The sequence below is a fragment of the Fusarium redolens genome (assembly GCF_020744475.1).
Source record: "Fusarium redolens strain MPI-CAGE-AT-0023 chromosome Unknown BKA55scaffold_2, whole genome shotgun sequence".
Taxonomy (NCBI): Eukaryota; Fungi; Ascomycota; class Sordariomycetes; order Hypocreales; family Nectriaceae; genus Fusarium; species Fusarium redolens.
The window spans coordinates 1,708,483-1,724,105 of NW_025763665.1; the positions used below are offsets into that span (position 1 = coordinate 1,708,483).

The window sequence follows — 15,623 nt, forward strand, 5'->3', positions numbered from 1 at the left end:
CCTAAAGTTGGCGAGGGTAGTGACGCATATCAAATCGTGTATCGCCAGTCATGAGAGTCTGAGGAAGAATGTCTATCATTTATGACTACTGCTTGAACTACATGTATAGATGAGACATCCTCTGCTTTGACTTCGTCAAGTCCATTCAACTGAACATGCTTGATGCAAAACAAAACCCAACGCCGTGTTTTACCCTTCAACCTCATGCGAGATGCGTGGCGATATGTACCATCTATTTCTCTCGCCGCCTCTTTCTATCTACTTCTCCCCCATCAACGTCAACATGCCATTCACATGTTTGTTCGGCCCGGGTCATCATCTCATGCACATTTAGCCGTTTTCTCGTATCTCGTCTACCATATGTCATCATGACTTTGGGCCGCTTGTTGTTCAACGTTGGACAGCCGTCCTACTCGGCCTTGGTTCCCTTCTCGTTTTCAAGATGGATCTCGGCCACCTCGTTCGAATCTCTGTCGCTCCCTGCCGCGGTTTGCACATCGATCACATCTTTGCGGCCCCATGTAGACTTCTGGGTGTCTGTAAGAAGCGTCTTTTGAGGAGCGACAGGCTCAGATTCGCCCTCAACAGGATCCTGTCCTGTCATGATTGTGTCGTGGTCATCAAACTGGCTGAGGCCACGCTCATCAGCTGAAGAGTCCAACTGGACATCATCAGAGCCAATGTCGGCACCCGTAGAGTCTTCGGCACCGCTATCGCCCAGGCCCTCAAAGTTCCAACCCTGGACGAGGTTGAGTGACTTGTTATCCAGGCATTGGTAGCTTCCATTGACATCTACACCCTCGTCCTCGACGCTACTCTGGATGCTCTCTATTCCGTTAGGTCCACCGTACGGAGGAGGATCTTCGTCTTCGTCGTCTGGTCCAGCTAAAGAGGTGACGGTGACTCTATCCGAACCACGACCGCCGAGATGGCGAGTTGCTGCGGCTCCGATCCCAGCGCTCGACAACCCATTCAGGGAGGAACCCTCGCCGAGACGCTGACCTTCCCCCGCCCCGCCTTCTTCTTCTTCAGAATTTTCTTCGCTGTTCTTGTATTTCTCAGAGATGACTCCGAACCGCGATCCGCCTAAAGGGGTACTCGAGCGGCGACGGTAAAACAATAGGTATGCGGCCGATGTAATGCATGTTGAAGGGTCAGACACAGGGCTTGCAGACGAATCTATCGGCTTGTCAGCGTCGTGGATTGACGGGAGGGGGGCCAGAGAGATGGAGCAACTCACCATTATAGTTATACCATCGCCCATCGACAAAGTTCTTGGCGTAGGCAGTGTAATGACCTCCACCAAGACCACCGTAATGATCATCAACAGCAATCAAATCATAAATCTCATCTTTACCATCCTCTTTTTGAATGACTCTAGAAGTAAGGTCCAGACCCTCAATGGGGAAGTCAACCATAACGTCCAACTTGTCGCGGCGCCATCCAGAGTTGCTAAAGCGCTTCAGATGCGCGACAAGAATATCTGGCGATTTCCACAGATCAAACTTCTTGCTGGCTCGCCGATGCTCTTTGCAGCGGGGGCAATACCACATATCTTGCTCGGAGAGCACTTCAGCTCTCTCGAACTCATCCAAACATTCTTCAAGACTGATGCCTCGTGTACGACGATGATGTCTTCTTCTCTGAGCAACCTTGAGGGCAGGGTCCGTGAGCGTTTCCAGATCAATAAACGTTGGAGCTCCTTGTTCATCGGAGGGGGTCTTTGCAGAGCCACCAAACACCTTTTCCCAAGCATCCTCGTTCCAGTCTACGACAATGCCTTCGCCCAGACGAATCAGAGGTCCACCATCAGCAACAGCAGGAGGTTGAGGCTGGGGCTTGACAGAGGCCGCCTTGTGCTTCTTGTTCTGCATACGTTCTCGGCGCTTGTTGGCTTTCTTGTTGAATTTCTGGCCCTTGAGCTTGCGTCCTTTTACTTTTGAGGGACGTCCATTGAATTTCTGCTTTGCATAAGCGCTAGGAACGTTGAAAAGACTGATAGAATGACCTACTCGTGGAGCTTCTTGAACTTCTTCCTCACTGGACTCTTCCACCATTCTAGTTTGTGTCATCTCCGCCTTGATACTCTCGTCGTTGCTGCTTGCATCTTCATTAGAGGGCGTGCTGCTTTCATCGTCGCGACTGGCGGTATCGTCATCCTCGGGTGACGGCTGAAGGATGCGATCCGACAACTTAGGGAGTAATTGATGGTGGTCGACGTTAGACCAGCCTGTTGGCACATCACCAGAGTGAGCTTTATCTGTGAAGTAGCAAAGGTCGAAGAGGTTTTGCAGGTCAGGTTCGAGGAAGCTATCTGGGTCGATAAACTTGGGTCGGCTCTTGTTGAATCGCTTCAGAATCCGTGGTTGATGGGGGAGAGCATCACTGGTGTCCTTCATATGCACATCTACAATGTCATCCTCGCCTTCAACCGAGTTGGCAACAACCTTACTATCGCCAGACGAGTCGGCATCTGAAGCAGAAGCAACCACCTCTCCGTCAGCGTTATCAGAGTTCTCCTCTAAGTTGTTCCTGAGCTTGGACCAAGTTGAGAAGTTCGAGATTTTCTCCAGGATCTTGCGTCGAATGAGGTCAATGTCGGAAGCTTCCTCCTTAGTGAAGCAGATGAAGCTTGGGGGAGCCACGCCATCCCGAGCACGACCATAGTTCGATGGGATGCGGTGAAATACGGGTACCACTATCCGCTCATACCGCGGGTCATCCCACGAGGCTTCGAGAGGAGTGTCGATATCCAGCATGGAGCGTGGCTTGTTCGCTTTGTGCGGCCAGTTGGTAGGGACAGCATCTAACTCGTGGAAGGTTGCCAGATCATTTTTTGCGATCTCTTCACTAACATCTACGGGGTTATCGTAAATCTTGAAGAAACGATCCTTGTACTCTTCTCCTCCTATCAATCGCTCCACGGGTACACCTGTTCGGACGGAGAGGAACTGCTTGAGCTGTTCGATAGCGCTATGCTTAGGCAATTCAACCTCAATTATGACAGGCACATCGTTGAGGGGCAAGAACTTGACCTTGGCCGTCCATACGTCCTCGACAGGAATAGGAAGGGTCAGGTTATTGAAAGGGTCGAAAGTGATGCTGATCTTGCCACACTCAGGACATTTGAGTGTTGATTTATACAAACCTGTGAAGAGGTCGGCAATGACTGAGTCGTCCCGGAGGCGCGTTATGTCCCAGACCTTGTCTGCCATTTCCTTGATAGCTTCCGGATTGTTGATCATGTCGTCGGTAGAGTCAGGCTTCTCGATGTAAGGTTTCTTCTTCACACGACTCAGGTCTTCCTGAAGAGCATCCAAGAGAAATCCAAGGAATTCTTGCGAGTCCTGCTGCCCATATCCAGAGAAAGTCGACCGGCAACGGCCGATCGTATTCTTGAAGTCTCGAGGAGTCACAGAGCCCCTACCCTCCGTATATATCTCCTTCAGGAGATTTCCATACGTTATAGCAACTTTTCCATTGTATCCCAGGAGGTTAGTCTTATTGACCTCATCAAGATACTCATTGGTCAAGAAGTACTTGGTCAACTCCTCGACGCTTCGTACGCACTGAAGTGCAGAGTTCATATAACATGTGTTTCCTAGATTCTGCAGACCAACAACGCCGATGCTACGACCAGATTTCCTCCCCGTTCGCCCACGTGTCAATGGGCCACCGGGGGCGGGACTGCTTCGACCGCTCGCATTAGAAGAGGCCAGGCCACTTCTGGTGGGAATGGCCAATCCATTTGGAGGAGTTTTCCCTGTGTAGTTGCTAACCCAGAAGGAGTCGATGGCCTCATCGATGACCAGAGTTTGATCTGTCACGAGATCGAACATGGTCAAGTTCGAACTGCCATTGAATTTGGGGTCAATGGTCTTGTCTTCCAGCTTACATTTGACCCTTTGGTTACGGACTTGAGAAAATGAAACATTATCGAGGAGAAGTTTCGACCAAGTGTTTGCAGAGCCAGCTCCATTGTCAGTTCGCCCTGGGGAATCCGGAGGCGTGAGGGCTCGTGAGGGCTCTGAGGGGCTAGGAACCTGCTGAATTTGAGGTACCATGAACAAGCGAATTTTGCGGTCTAGCGGTACACCGGTGGCTGTCTTGATCTCCTGGACAAACGTCTGTGCATGGTATTTGCGACTTCTGACAAACTTGTAAGGAGGAGGGTTCTTGGCTTTGAGGGACTGCTCGATGGGAAGTGGGCTAATTTCAGACCACAGACGGTGAACAGTAAAAACTGGAGGGTGGAACTCGAACTGAATGACGGGCTCTTCGCCAGGTTCAGCGGTGTTGATAGCAGTACGAATAATGGCTTCTTGATCGTTCTTGACACCATACCAGTCGACAACCATCTTCCAAGCATCCTCGGGGAAGAGTGTGAATTCATTCTCGTTAGTTCCTTGCTTTAGACGAATGTATTCCTTGCCGGTAGGTTCTCTGACGACTCCCCCAATGATATCCGAGTTGTCGACAGGGCCGAGAAGGTCGGATGTGGGATCTCCCTCCTTGCTGTCCTTGGAGCCGCCACGCAATGAGAGTGCTTTTTGAACCCAGGTGTTGGAGACGAGATAGGCCTTGTCTCCTTCCTTCACTTGCGCCTCCTGATAGGCTTTCAAGAGAGTCTCTATGATCTTGATCTGTTCTTGCAGCGAAGGAATTGCTATGAGACCAGAATTAGCTACGGACTGCGGTGCTTGCAAATTGGAATTGTGGTGAGCCTTACGCTGCGCAGGATGAGCATCAGTAGCCGAATTTGCTGTAGGCTCGGGCGCTTCAACACTCATGTCACGAGGTAGCGATTCGGGGGGCAGCTGCGAGGCGCCCTCAATAGATTCATTGGCTTGTGATGTATCCATGTCGACATCGCGGGACCTATCCGCATCGTTTTCGGGATCCATACTGGAAGCACGTCGTTTCAAAGGCGATGAGGAGCGTTGAGGCAGGTCTGCATCGCCATTCATGATAGCTCGGTGTGAGAGACGCAAGGGAGACTGGCTTCTGGCCAAAGCCAAAGTTGGGGCCGGGCCAGTCTCGTCGCCGCCACGATCACTCTCAATGGAAAGATCGGCGTAGGCAGATGCACAAGGGCTCGAGGCAGCGGATGAGGCGTAATCGGCCGAGACGAGCGAGCTTGTCTGATGCTGGAGACGCGGGGGGAGGCTCGAGGCGGGTTGTGAGTCGGCCCGGAGGAACGAGTTCGAGTTGGAGGCCACGGAGGCGGAGAAGGAGAGAGCGGGATCGTCGTCGACTTCGCAGGAGGGTAGGACTGAGTCAGGAGAGGGCGACGACGAATCAATCGAGTCTAGAGGTAGGTCGTTTCGCAAGAGCTTTCTCTTCTTTGAGGACGACGTCTTGAAGGCGAGCTGCCCGGGCAGCTCGGGGGGTCTGGGTATGAGTAGGAGGGGCGGAGGCGGAGGCGGAGGCGGAAGACGAGGTCTCTGTTCCTATTCTTAAAGTGAAACGAGTTTCGAGAGCAAATAAGTAGTCGACGTGGACTGGAAGTATAAGTATAAGTCTGATGGTGGCCAAGGCACGAGTAAGGACAACAGTCTTGTTGCATTTACTCTGAATCAGGACAGGACCAAACCAATAGAGCCTGGCCGTGTAAGAGTTTGGATTCTTTTTTTTTCTTTCACAGAGGAGGGCGGGGGGTTTGAACAGGTTCTATATTTTTTTTTATGATGGATTACAGCAGCAGTGGCATCGGGGCTGTGACCGCTGAGATTGACCTACAGTGTGGGGCGGCTACCGACTCAAGTTTTACGATGGACATTTGGGTGCGCTGGAAGGTTTAAGTCAGAGCTGGTACATAGGTAATCAAGGTGATTAATGTACCTAAATAATTCATAGATATATCTACTTAGGCAGGTACCTATATAATCATACATGCATGCATACATACTTACTTAAACAATAAAGACTGAAGCTTGATACTGTAGTAGAAAGAGTAATACATCTGAGCTTCATCATAAAATATCGACCTGATAGTGGATTACTAGATCGCAAAATAACTCTTCTGAGTGGGTAGGATCTTTGCTTGCATTTATTTTAGGTTCTCTGGCTGATTCCATTCCCCCACACTCACAGCATGGATGTTTGCCAAGGTGTAGGTTGCCAGCGACCGCTAATCACCTAGGATTGACCGCTAGGGCTGGAGCATGTGCCTAAAATGTCCTTGTAATAAATACCTTAGGTAAGTACTATTCATCAACTTCACTTTCACGTCAACTCTCCAGAGGCATGTGCTGAAGGGTCGACTTCGATGAAATAAGCCTGCAATACTATCATAAGAGCTTTCCCAATTCAAGGGCTCTTACAAGGAGTCCAGGATGGGTGAGGCCAGAAATGTAAAACTGTCTAGCAACCCTCACGTCAGAGTTATGTATACTACTTCTTCTGTTTACCATGACCCTTGAGTGAGTGGCCTCGAGACTGCAAGAGCTTAAACACATGTTTAAAGCCTTATATCTCTTCACGTGGTCACTTGCCCTTCTGCTGGCAAGATCAACAGGTAGAAATCTGCACACATACAGCCGTGTGTTCCGCCTTGCATGAACTTACCCTAGATTTCCCTTTACAAGTCATTCACTTGCTTTTCCGACCTTTTCTGATCAGCTGTTTCATGACATGCGTAGCTCTACCCCCGACAGTCCACGCCTTCAACATTGTTCGTATGAGTGCTTGCATCTGGACGAGGACGACAGCTAGCGGTCAACACGACCCCTGCCTGTGCCCTAGCAGTCTTTTTGCCCAAGTGCGATGCACTGATTTGAAGCTGTTACTATAGAAGACAGTGCTGAAGTGTGAAAAATTGCTGTCCTTTATTTAATTGTGAACCCGGACTTTATATGCGTCTAATGTCAGCTTCCATGGCTGATTGGGAACTTGAAAACACCACAGACACTTCATCGCAATGGTCAACGGTACTATCACCAAGTCATATCTCATTTTTGTGTCTCAACGTAGGCCATCCCCGGGCGATCGACCGCCGTTAGAGTCATGTACAAAACCGACTCCAACGGGTTACTAAATACCAGTATGCCTTTACAAGCCCCTGATTCCTGCTGTCCAGTGTCTTCTCCCCTCTACCATTCAATGTCAGTGTATCGCGCCTATCTAAATGTCCCCCCCAACTTGGCTTTTCAAGAACATAAAGTCGTCAACCTAAAATAATCCAAGACCAAGCATAGCCTTTACAACTTTGCATCCGTATCTTCATACTCGTTAATGTCCTTGACGGGTCTGGCCCCTGAACTGGCAGTAAGACCGGCCTTGTAAAGCCTGACATCAGTGATCTCCTCGGCCGTCTTCACAGTATCCCCCGGTGAGGGCTCCTCATCGGCCTTCTTCTGAGCCTCTTCCTGTCGCTTATCGACCCCTTCAGCCTTGCCTTGAGCCTGCAGATGAATCGATAACCGTGCCCTCTGGCTGGAGGCAGGATTGAGGCGCTGGTTGAAGAATTCGGCAACCTCAGGTTTGGTCAGAAGCTTAATCTGTGCGGCATCGCGCTGGGCTGTCAAGAGGGTCAGTAGATGTCCACCAGGCAAAGAATGCCTTTTGTTAACTTACCAAGCTCGAAGTCGTAGTATTCGTTCGTGATTTGGTTCCAATGACGAGTGGACTCCTGGTCCAGGTTTCTGAGCTTTTCTAAACGCCGGACGATCAAACTTCGCTTGTGGCCCTCAAACTCAGTCTCGCTCATCTTCTCCAGAGTGTCCGCATATCTCATGAGGAAGGCCTCGATACGCGAGTCAAGGAATTCTGGTGTCATTTCACTCTGGATGAGGAAACGGAAACCATACGTCGTCGAGAAAGCTCGAGGTCCGCTGAACACGATGTAGCCGAGTTGCTCCTTAGTCCGGAGCTGATCAAAGGCTGGCTCATGGAGCATCTGGTCCAGAAGTAGAGTCTTGGTTCGAACGTCGCGATCTTCTCTGCTTCCAACATAAAACCACGTCTCGACGCAGTGATTGACGTTAGCAGGATCTTTGAGGGTCTTTCTGAAGACGTAGTTTGAACCTTTGGTCAGAATGAGTGACCGCAGGATAGGCCACTGGGCCTTGGGCAAAACCCGCGGCTTTAGAATGGACTCGACCATGTCGGTTGCTTTGAGAGCGTCCTCCTTGTACATGTTACCGTGTACGTACACTTCGATGAAAACCTGGCCAAGCATTTGCTTCTGGAACAGCCTGACACCTTCTAATGTGACGCTTGAAAGCTCCGCTGCGAGCTCCTCTACTATGAAGTCCCGTTCGGGGGCATTGAGCCAATTGGTGTAATCGCCAACCTGGTGGTAGGATGATTGTAGCTGCCAGTTGCTGTATCCTCGGATCAAGCGTTCCCTGACGATCTCAAAACGATCTTCCTTGATATCCAAGTCTCGCATTGTTGTGACGACTTGTTCCAAGAGCACGGGCAGCTTATCATTATAGCCGCTAACGTCCAAGAACAGACCGCGCGAATCGAGACTGACGTTGTACTGCAAGCCAGCCAGCTCCGCGTCATACGAGTACTCCTCGAGCGCATCACGAACGAGGTCTGAGAATAGTCGAGCCTTGACGTTGTTTTCTGCCGAAGCGTATATAAGTGGTGTCTTCAAGCTGACAATAACGTTGGCGCGAGGAACCCAGAAGGTATCATCCTTCTTCCACCATGTTCTGGCAATGCTATCATTGCGGAGAACCCGGGGGTTCAATGCCGGCTCGCCCACCTCCTTCTTCTCGACCTCAAGCTTGTTGGGAATGAACTGGTTCTTGTGAGGCAGGTGAAGGGCAGGCAGTCGATCCTTGGGAGAGACTGCAAAGGCTTTCTTGCACTCCTCCATAAGATCTCTGGGAATCTTTTCATGCCGATATTCAGTTCCATACCATTTTTCCTTCTGGTCCCAGTTGCCAGGATAGTTGCGTGATACAATGACCATGCGGAAGTTATCCGGGCGAATCGTGGCAAGGGCTTTCTCGATTTCATCAGGAGCAAATTCTCGGAGACGGCTGTGTCCACTGAGCAACCATTCCCGAGGAAGAGGCTTTTGCATGACCGAGCTGATTCGGCTGGTAAAGCGACTGGCAGGCGTCTTTTGCTTAAACTTGAAATCGACATCTGCCATTCCTTTCTGCTCTTGAAATATCCACTCCTGGGGTGGGCTCTCACGCAGGAGAGTGATGTACTGGAAAAAGATCTTGACAATTTCAGGGTAGTTCTTAAGACCCTCTTCCGTCAAGCGAACCTGTACATCGAAGATACCAGGAGTACCAGGGCAAACGGGGTAAGCACCGGCGCTAAGACCGTTTGCCCAACCTTTGGACTTGATGTATGACATGATACTTCCAGGGCCCTCATGTCCAATGAGATGACTAATATATCGGCTAGGTTGGGTAGCAAACATAAACTCCTCATCGATAAAGGGGAAGTACAGGTTAAGCTCTCGAGAGTCCATGACGGGCTTCGCGAAACACTGCATACCGAGATCGGTTTCCCTGAAAGGAAGTTCGCCTGGCCATCTGTTCGGTGGAAGCTTCTTGTTGACGACAGGAGAGAACAACTCAGCAACCCATTTCTGGAGCACATCAAGCGGTTCTCTACCCAGAACAACCAGCTTCATGCGGTTTGCTGAATAGTGTCTGCCATGGAATTCAATAAACTTGTCCCTCACATTAATTCCACGTGCCTCGGGAAGTGTCTTAAGAACCTCAAAATTGCCGGTTGAGAAGTGACAGAACGGGTGGTTAGGGTTGGACAGAGACTTTTCTAGCTGATGCAGCCTCCAGGTGTCATTCTGAAGATTCTTTTTATTTTCTGAATCGACAGCTTTTAGCTCTCGGTCTAGTGTCTCGGGTAGAAAGAGCGGCTCAATGAAGAACTGAGCGAATCGATCCAGGGCCTCGCGCAGAGGAGAAGGGTTGGTATCTGAAGGATCCTGGTCATTGTCTGGCTTGGCAGAAATATCGAAAAAGTAGTTCGTCGATGTTGGCCCTGTGTAAGCATTTGAGCTTCCTGAATTGGCGGAGAGGTATTGGCCGTATTCGTTCTCAATTGGGAATTTCTTGGTGCCCATGAAAAGAAGCTGTTGACAAGTAGAAATATTAGTCCACTGTCTGTTTGTATGACATCACAAATGTTGAATTGGGGCACTTACATGTTCAACCGCATGGGCCATACCGGGAATATCAGATTCGTCGCTGAAATTTCCCACATTGACATCAAGGGCAGCGCTGGCCTTGTCAGTCTCGGGATCATGCACCAGGAGAGCCTCGAGCTCATTGTCCAGACGAATGACTCGATAATCGCGATCGTCGAGTGAAGGCTTCTCGAGAGAGTCGGTAACAAGCGTCACCGGTATGGGAGCACCACCCGTCGCTGCGGAGGTATCTTCTTCATGCTGGGAGTGAGGCATTGTGTATGTTGCAGATGCAGATGCAAATGCAGACGCAAAACCAAAATTCTACACCGGTATTGTCACCGACACCGACACCGTCACCGACACACACGGCACAAATGGTATCCGGAAACCGGAGGAAGAAAACGGCCGTGAACTGTGGTAGGCTGGTCGCCGATCGCAAGGGTTCGTACGAGCTGCGTGCTCAGGTACGAGAGTCGATTGGACAAAGTCGGCGCGTACAGGACGATAGATGCAAGACAATCGAACGAATGTGATCCAATTGATGTCGAGAACCAAGAAAATAATGCAGTGCGATAAGTAAGGTATGACAATGGCAAAGCAGAAGTAACCTGGAAGTAAGGTACAGAACGGATACCGTCCCGCAGGTAAGGTTCCTACTATAAGACTGTCGGGTCCCTGGAGGCTAGGTAGTGGAGGTTCCTTACATGCAGTTGGAGGGCAGGGCAGGGCAGGGCCGCGGGGGAGTAAGGTACCTTACCGGGCCACTTGCTGAGGGGGGCGAGGGGTACGGTGCCAGCAAATGGATGGATACAGGGACTAGATCTGAAAGATGATGAAGCAGATGGGGAAGCTAGGTAGGTACCTAGGCTTAGGAAAGGTAAGGTAAGCTGGGCTGCAGACAGTATCAGGTTAGTTACCTCTATGTCATGAAAAAGGTACCTGTGCTGGTTGTAAACATCGCCTTGGGAGGGCTCTGCAAGGACATGGAGGCTACCTTAGCTTAGTTTCCTCACTTTCTAACTGACTAGGGTTAGAATATCGCTGGCGCAAACGGGGGATATTCCTGAGTCAGACCAGTCAGGCTGTTGAATTCAGTTGAACTTTTGAATTGTGTCCTTCTATGACCGGACCACTTTAAAGGCGATGGTTGAGCTTGTGGGGTGCGCCACTCGATACTGAGCACGCGCACAGCAGAATAAAGAAGCCAAGGGTCTGTGCAGAACCAGCGATCTACTGATGCTTGTGGAGTAGTGTTACCAGTAAGGTGGGTGAGCCTCCGTTGAGGTGGCTGTGGACAAGCAGACAAGAGAGGAGAAGGATACCGAGGTTTACCGATCCGGTGATGATGAAAGAGTTTCTCGGCGTGTACGGACCCTATCTCGAAATCGGATCAGTTTTCGAATGACCAATCCCGAATCCTGTTTGGAATCAAGGGTCTTGGCTGGTCCCTGATATCGAGGACAAAAAGACCTAGTAGGACAACAACCTTGTTGGGTGATGACTTAGGAGCTCTGGAGGGTGACAAGGAAGATGGATATTGAGACCCGAACTTTATGGACCTGGACTGCTTCGAGAAATACAGCAGTTCTCAGTTGCCGTGTGGGTGCTAGATTTGAACAGATGCTAAAGGGATAGCCGGGGAGAGGATGCTAGGTAGGTAGTCAAGTCCTTCCAGACTTTTATTATTCGTTTTTCGTCCTTGCTGATGTGATGTGTTCAAAATGAGGTGGCTAAACAACTAAGCAACAATTCGTCAGTAAGATGATGTCTCTTCATCACGTACATGGTAAGCTTGGCCAGACAACAAAAGCCTCTGCCTATTAATAAACATCGTGGAATGCTGAGGCGGAGATGTGCGTGTATGGAGGAGCAAAAGGAGGTGGCATGAAGAAAACGAATGTGAGACGATGGTGTCAAAACGGGAATAGATGTTGTTCGTTTCTCTTTCGTTGTGAGAGCTGAACATGGCTGTTACATGTGCTTACATGTGAATCAACACCAATTGTAGAACAATACCTACCTAAGAATGTACTTCTAGGCTACTTATTCATGGCCAGTTTCTTGTAACGCCCCTCCTGAGAGTTCTTATGCTAACACAGAATCTCAGCGATTTGCGAACAAGCCTTGAGATATATAAGACTGCTTTCTTTCTTCTCCCAACTGCTCAATAAGTCGAATGTCTCTTCTGTGGTGTTATAAAAAATTGCGGATGGTGACCGTTGATTAACAGAATTATTAAAACCCTGGGAAACCGAACCCTGGTCGCGGTAGATCTTTTGGCGTCCGACCAATCGAATGAACTACCTAGGGTCCCTGTAAGGACCCTGACTGAAGCAAGATAGAAGCGAATAAAAGAGAGGAAGTTATGAACAAAGAAGGGGGAAGGAAAATTCACCCTGAGTGCATAGACTACTACATGTATGTATCTGCCAGGCGTCAAACAAAGTACCAACGTTGCCGCTATAATTAATGTTCCTTGGCTTCCGAATTCGTATGCTGCCTGCATATGTTGCTTTTGATGAGTGACGTGACGTGGGCACCTTGTTGGTCAAATATTTGCCCAATTTCGACTTCTGTTCAATGGTGTGCCGTCCAATAGGTCGGTAATTGAAGTATGGTGTTGGATGGACCCAAATGCCGGGATGAGATTTCTGTGATATGTAACCGGATCTAAATGTTGTGTAAATTGGAAGAGATGAGATTGTACGGGTGAGATGAAGAATATTTATACTCCTTCTCGGTATCTCAATCACTTATCACCTCTCACGGAACTATAATCACAGCGTTACACATATTGATCACTGTTCTAGTCTAGCAGTTTACCTAAAATCACAGAAATTCTGAACCTCAATTCAAAGTTGCAAGTGCAACAGTGTTATTGGTCGTCTGTATACGTGATGCTACTGCCTTAATTTGACTTTTAATACCAGTTAACGGCTAACTAAAGTCGGTGGACAGTTTGAGTAGTATGGATATAAATCCACTATATATACACACATATCCATTCATGGACCATAGTAATTCACTGATTGTATACTAGTAAGAATGGCTGCATCTCATTACAATATCAGGACTACATACCTAGGTGGGCACATGGTACAAGCTCAATGCAACTCGCCCTGTATCCCTTGTGCCCAACAATAAGCATTTGATCACAGAAATCGGCAAATGATTACGGCTTTCCTGTCCTTGTTCAGGAGGTGCACTTTCGTATCCATGAAGCTGCTGTCTAACAGTAGTTGTTAAAGGGTTTTGCTCAGCAATAGGGAGAACTGCTGTGCACTATGCAATCCAATACTGGTATCTTCGTTTTCCCGCTTCCTTCACTTCTTAACCTTGTTGACCCGTCCCTAATTCGCTTGGCTCCAGGATATAATAATGTGGGAATAGGCAAATAGGTAGCATCCTCCTGCATACACCAAGAGCTCCAGATTTGGGTTGGAGACGATGTGGAATGTCAAATCCGCAGATGACCTCAAGTAAAAACATCCCCATGAACGTGATATGGTCTAATCGTACATGTGCGCCATTTGGCCCCCCTTGGGACAGTCGACAGCTTTGTGACCGGTCTGGTGGCACCTGTAGCAGGTCATGGCTTTTCCAGCAGGTGAGAACTGGCTCCCACCCCCTGAGGAAATACCACCACCAGAGGATATCGAAGTTGGCTTGCTTAGCTTCACCTCCTTTTTCTTCCTCTTATCCCGGAATTCTTTGGCCTTGGCGCTCTCTGCAGTTGGCCGTGACCGGGAACGGGAGCGTAAACGGCTTGGGCTATCACTGGATGGCTTCCGCTTTCGTCCATGCGCTGGTGTATCTGCGTCGTCTGAGTCCTCATCTTCACTATCGTCGTCGTCGTCTGACGTCTTCTGGGTTTCTTGTTTCTGTCATGGCCAGTCAGCAGTCTTGGTCCTATCTATCACAGCATAGTGATCAACATGCCTGGTTCGCCGCCTTCTTGAAGCTATTTGTTGAAGTGCGCCCATTTCTCGGCACGTCCTCGTTATCGCCTGAGCCATTAGATGAATCCATATCACCATATCCAACATACACGACATTGAGAGGTGCTTTGGTCTGGCTTGTAGCTTTTAACCCAGCAAATGGGTTGTCAAGAACCCAATGTGTGTCGGCCCCAACATGCTTCTCCAGGGCCTCTTGTCGTTTTGTTTCTTGTGCATCCAGAGCAGCCTTGATTGCAGCCTGGCCAATGTTCAGGTCAAGGCGACCCGCCGCCGGGGAGTGTCCAGTCTTTCTTTTCTTGGATGAATGTGTTTCTGAATCGGGGGACGAATTTTCTGAGGCCACTGCCCGTTGCATAAACTTCATAGTAAGAAGTCTCGAAGAGACTGCTCGTGGTGTTTCGGGTGCCATGATGAATGTTTTCGTGCCAATGAATATTATCTTTGCGAAGACGTTTCGTAGGTGATGTAGTATAAGTCGAGTGGGAAAAACTCCAGTGGCGCAAACACGTGGAGAGGCTATAGCTACAGGAAAGAAAACGGCCCTGTATATTAAGTTAATTCATGAAAATCGATTTACAAACTTTTGTCGTGATTCGATTACAAGAGGGCAAAAAACCGTGTTTATCGCAAACCTCGATGCTCCTACTCAGGCGCATTGCCTCCGTTTAGAAGAACGAACAAAAATATTTCGGTTACGGATAAACCAGGGATCCGGGCCTGCAATCATCAACAGGCAAGTTCAATGCCTCACAACCACCAGAAGATCATTCAGCGCCGATACTGTCGAAACGATCCGCACACCGGGAAACCGACGAATTTACAATGGCCACGTCTCAATTGAGAGCAATTGGCGTCTTTGCGCGCAGTGCGCGCCTCTCCCAGCGCGCCTTCACCACCTCCGCTCGGCAATTCGAGGCTGCTGTCTCTACCAAAACTAACGAGACTGCCCCCGCCCCCGTGAACGAGAACAAGCCTGCCGAGATCAACCAAGCTCCCAACCGCGTCGATGTCTGGTCTCGTAGCCAGAGACCCCGTTCTCAGGCCATGACCGGCCCCCGTTTCGAGCAGACCGACTTCGATCTCCAGGTACAACCGAGACGAGGGAGCTAGGATTGAATATCAAATTAGCTAACTGCGTGATAGCCTCAGCCCAAGGCCGCTATTGAGATGATTCACAAGCAACCCGTTACATGGACGCACGAGCGCATTGTTGCTTGCAATGGTGGTGGTGGTCCTGAGGGTCATCCTAGAGTCTTCATCAACACCGACAAGCCCGAGATTGCTGTTTGTGGCTACTGCGGCCTACCTTTCGTACGAAACACCCCTGGCGATTTATGCTTTACCAATGCTCATACTATATATTAGGCCCACGAACACCACCGCACCCATCTCGAATCCCTCCCCGAGACTTCTTACCCTTTGTCATAATCAGCATCGAACGATGGGATCTGAAAGGGAGGGATGCTATCTGGATTACTACCTAGACATGTGCTAGAGGGAAAAGGGATCCGTGTACTGTGATGTTTCTGAATGGAGAA

At 49.4% G+C, this 15,623-nt stretch overlaps 5 protein-coding genes across 5 annotated transcripts; 1 reads left to right on the forward strand and 4 right to left on the reverse strand.

The window, feature by feature from the left end:
• Position 1: 1 nt before the first annotated feature.
• Positions 2–5,566, reverse strand: BKA55DRAFT_711708 (uncharacterized protein; the record flags this gene model as incomplete). Its single annotated transcript, XM_046200807.1, has 5 exons — positions 2–1,179; positions 1,241–1,961; positions 2,013–4,666; positions 4,730–5,308; positions 5,356–5,566. The coding sequence occupies 5 exons, from the start codon at positions 5,564–5,566 to the stop codon at positions 410–412; spliced, it is 4,935 nt and encodes a 1,644-aa protein (XP_046055010.1). The 3' UTR covers positions 2–409.
• Positions 5,567–7,199: 1,633 nt separating this feature from the next.
• Positions 7,200–10,399, reverse strand: BKA55DRAFT_501494 (Metalloenzyme, LuxS/M16 peptidase-like protein; the record flags this gene model as incomplete). Its single annotated transcript, XM_046186836.1, has 3 exons — positions 7,200–7,519; positions 7,576–10,069; positions 10,142–10,399. The coding sequence occupies 3 exons, from the start codon at positions 10,397–10,399 to the stop codon at positions 7,200–7,202; spliced, it is 3,072 nt and encodes a 1,023-aa protein (XP_046055011.1).
• Positions 10,400–12,191: 1,792 nt separating this feature from the next.
• Positions 12,192–12,871, reverse strand: BKA55DRAFT_168209 (uncharacterized protein). Its single transcript, XM_046185003.1, has one exon. The coding sequence runs from the start codon at positions 12,630–12,632 to the stop codon at positions 12,291–12,293; it is 342 nt and encodes a 113-aa protein (XP_046055012.1). The 5' UTR covers positions 12,633–12,871; the 3' UTR covers positions 12,192–12,290.
• Positions 12,872–13,635: 764 nt separating this feature from the next.
• Positions 13,636–14,494, reverse strand: BKA55DRAFT_533980 (uncharacterized protein; the record flags this gene model as incomplete). The annotated part of the gene is made up of 2 exons (XM_046189538.1): positions 13,636–14,007; positions 14,171–14,494. 2 exons carry the CDS (start codon positions 14,492–14,494, stop codon positions 13,636–13,638), a joined length of 696 nt encoding a protein of 231 aa, XP_046055013.1.
• A 413-nt stretch (positions 14,495–14,907) lies between these two features.
• BKA55DRAFT_533981 (uncharacterized protein) lies at positions 14,908–15,513 on the forward strand (the record flags this gene model as incomplete). Its single annotated transcript, XM_046189539.1, has 3 exons — positions 14,908–15,171; positions 15,229–15,396; positions 15,451–15,513. 3 exons carry the CDS (start codon positions 14,908–14,910, stop codon positions 15,511–15,513), a joined length of 495 nt encoding a protein of 164 aa, XP_046055014.1.
• Between the last annotated feature and the right edge of the window lie 110 nt (positions 15,514–15,623).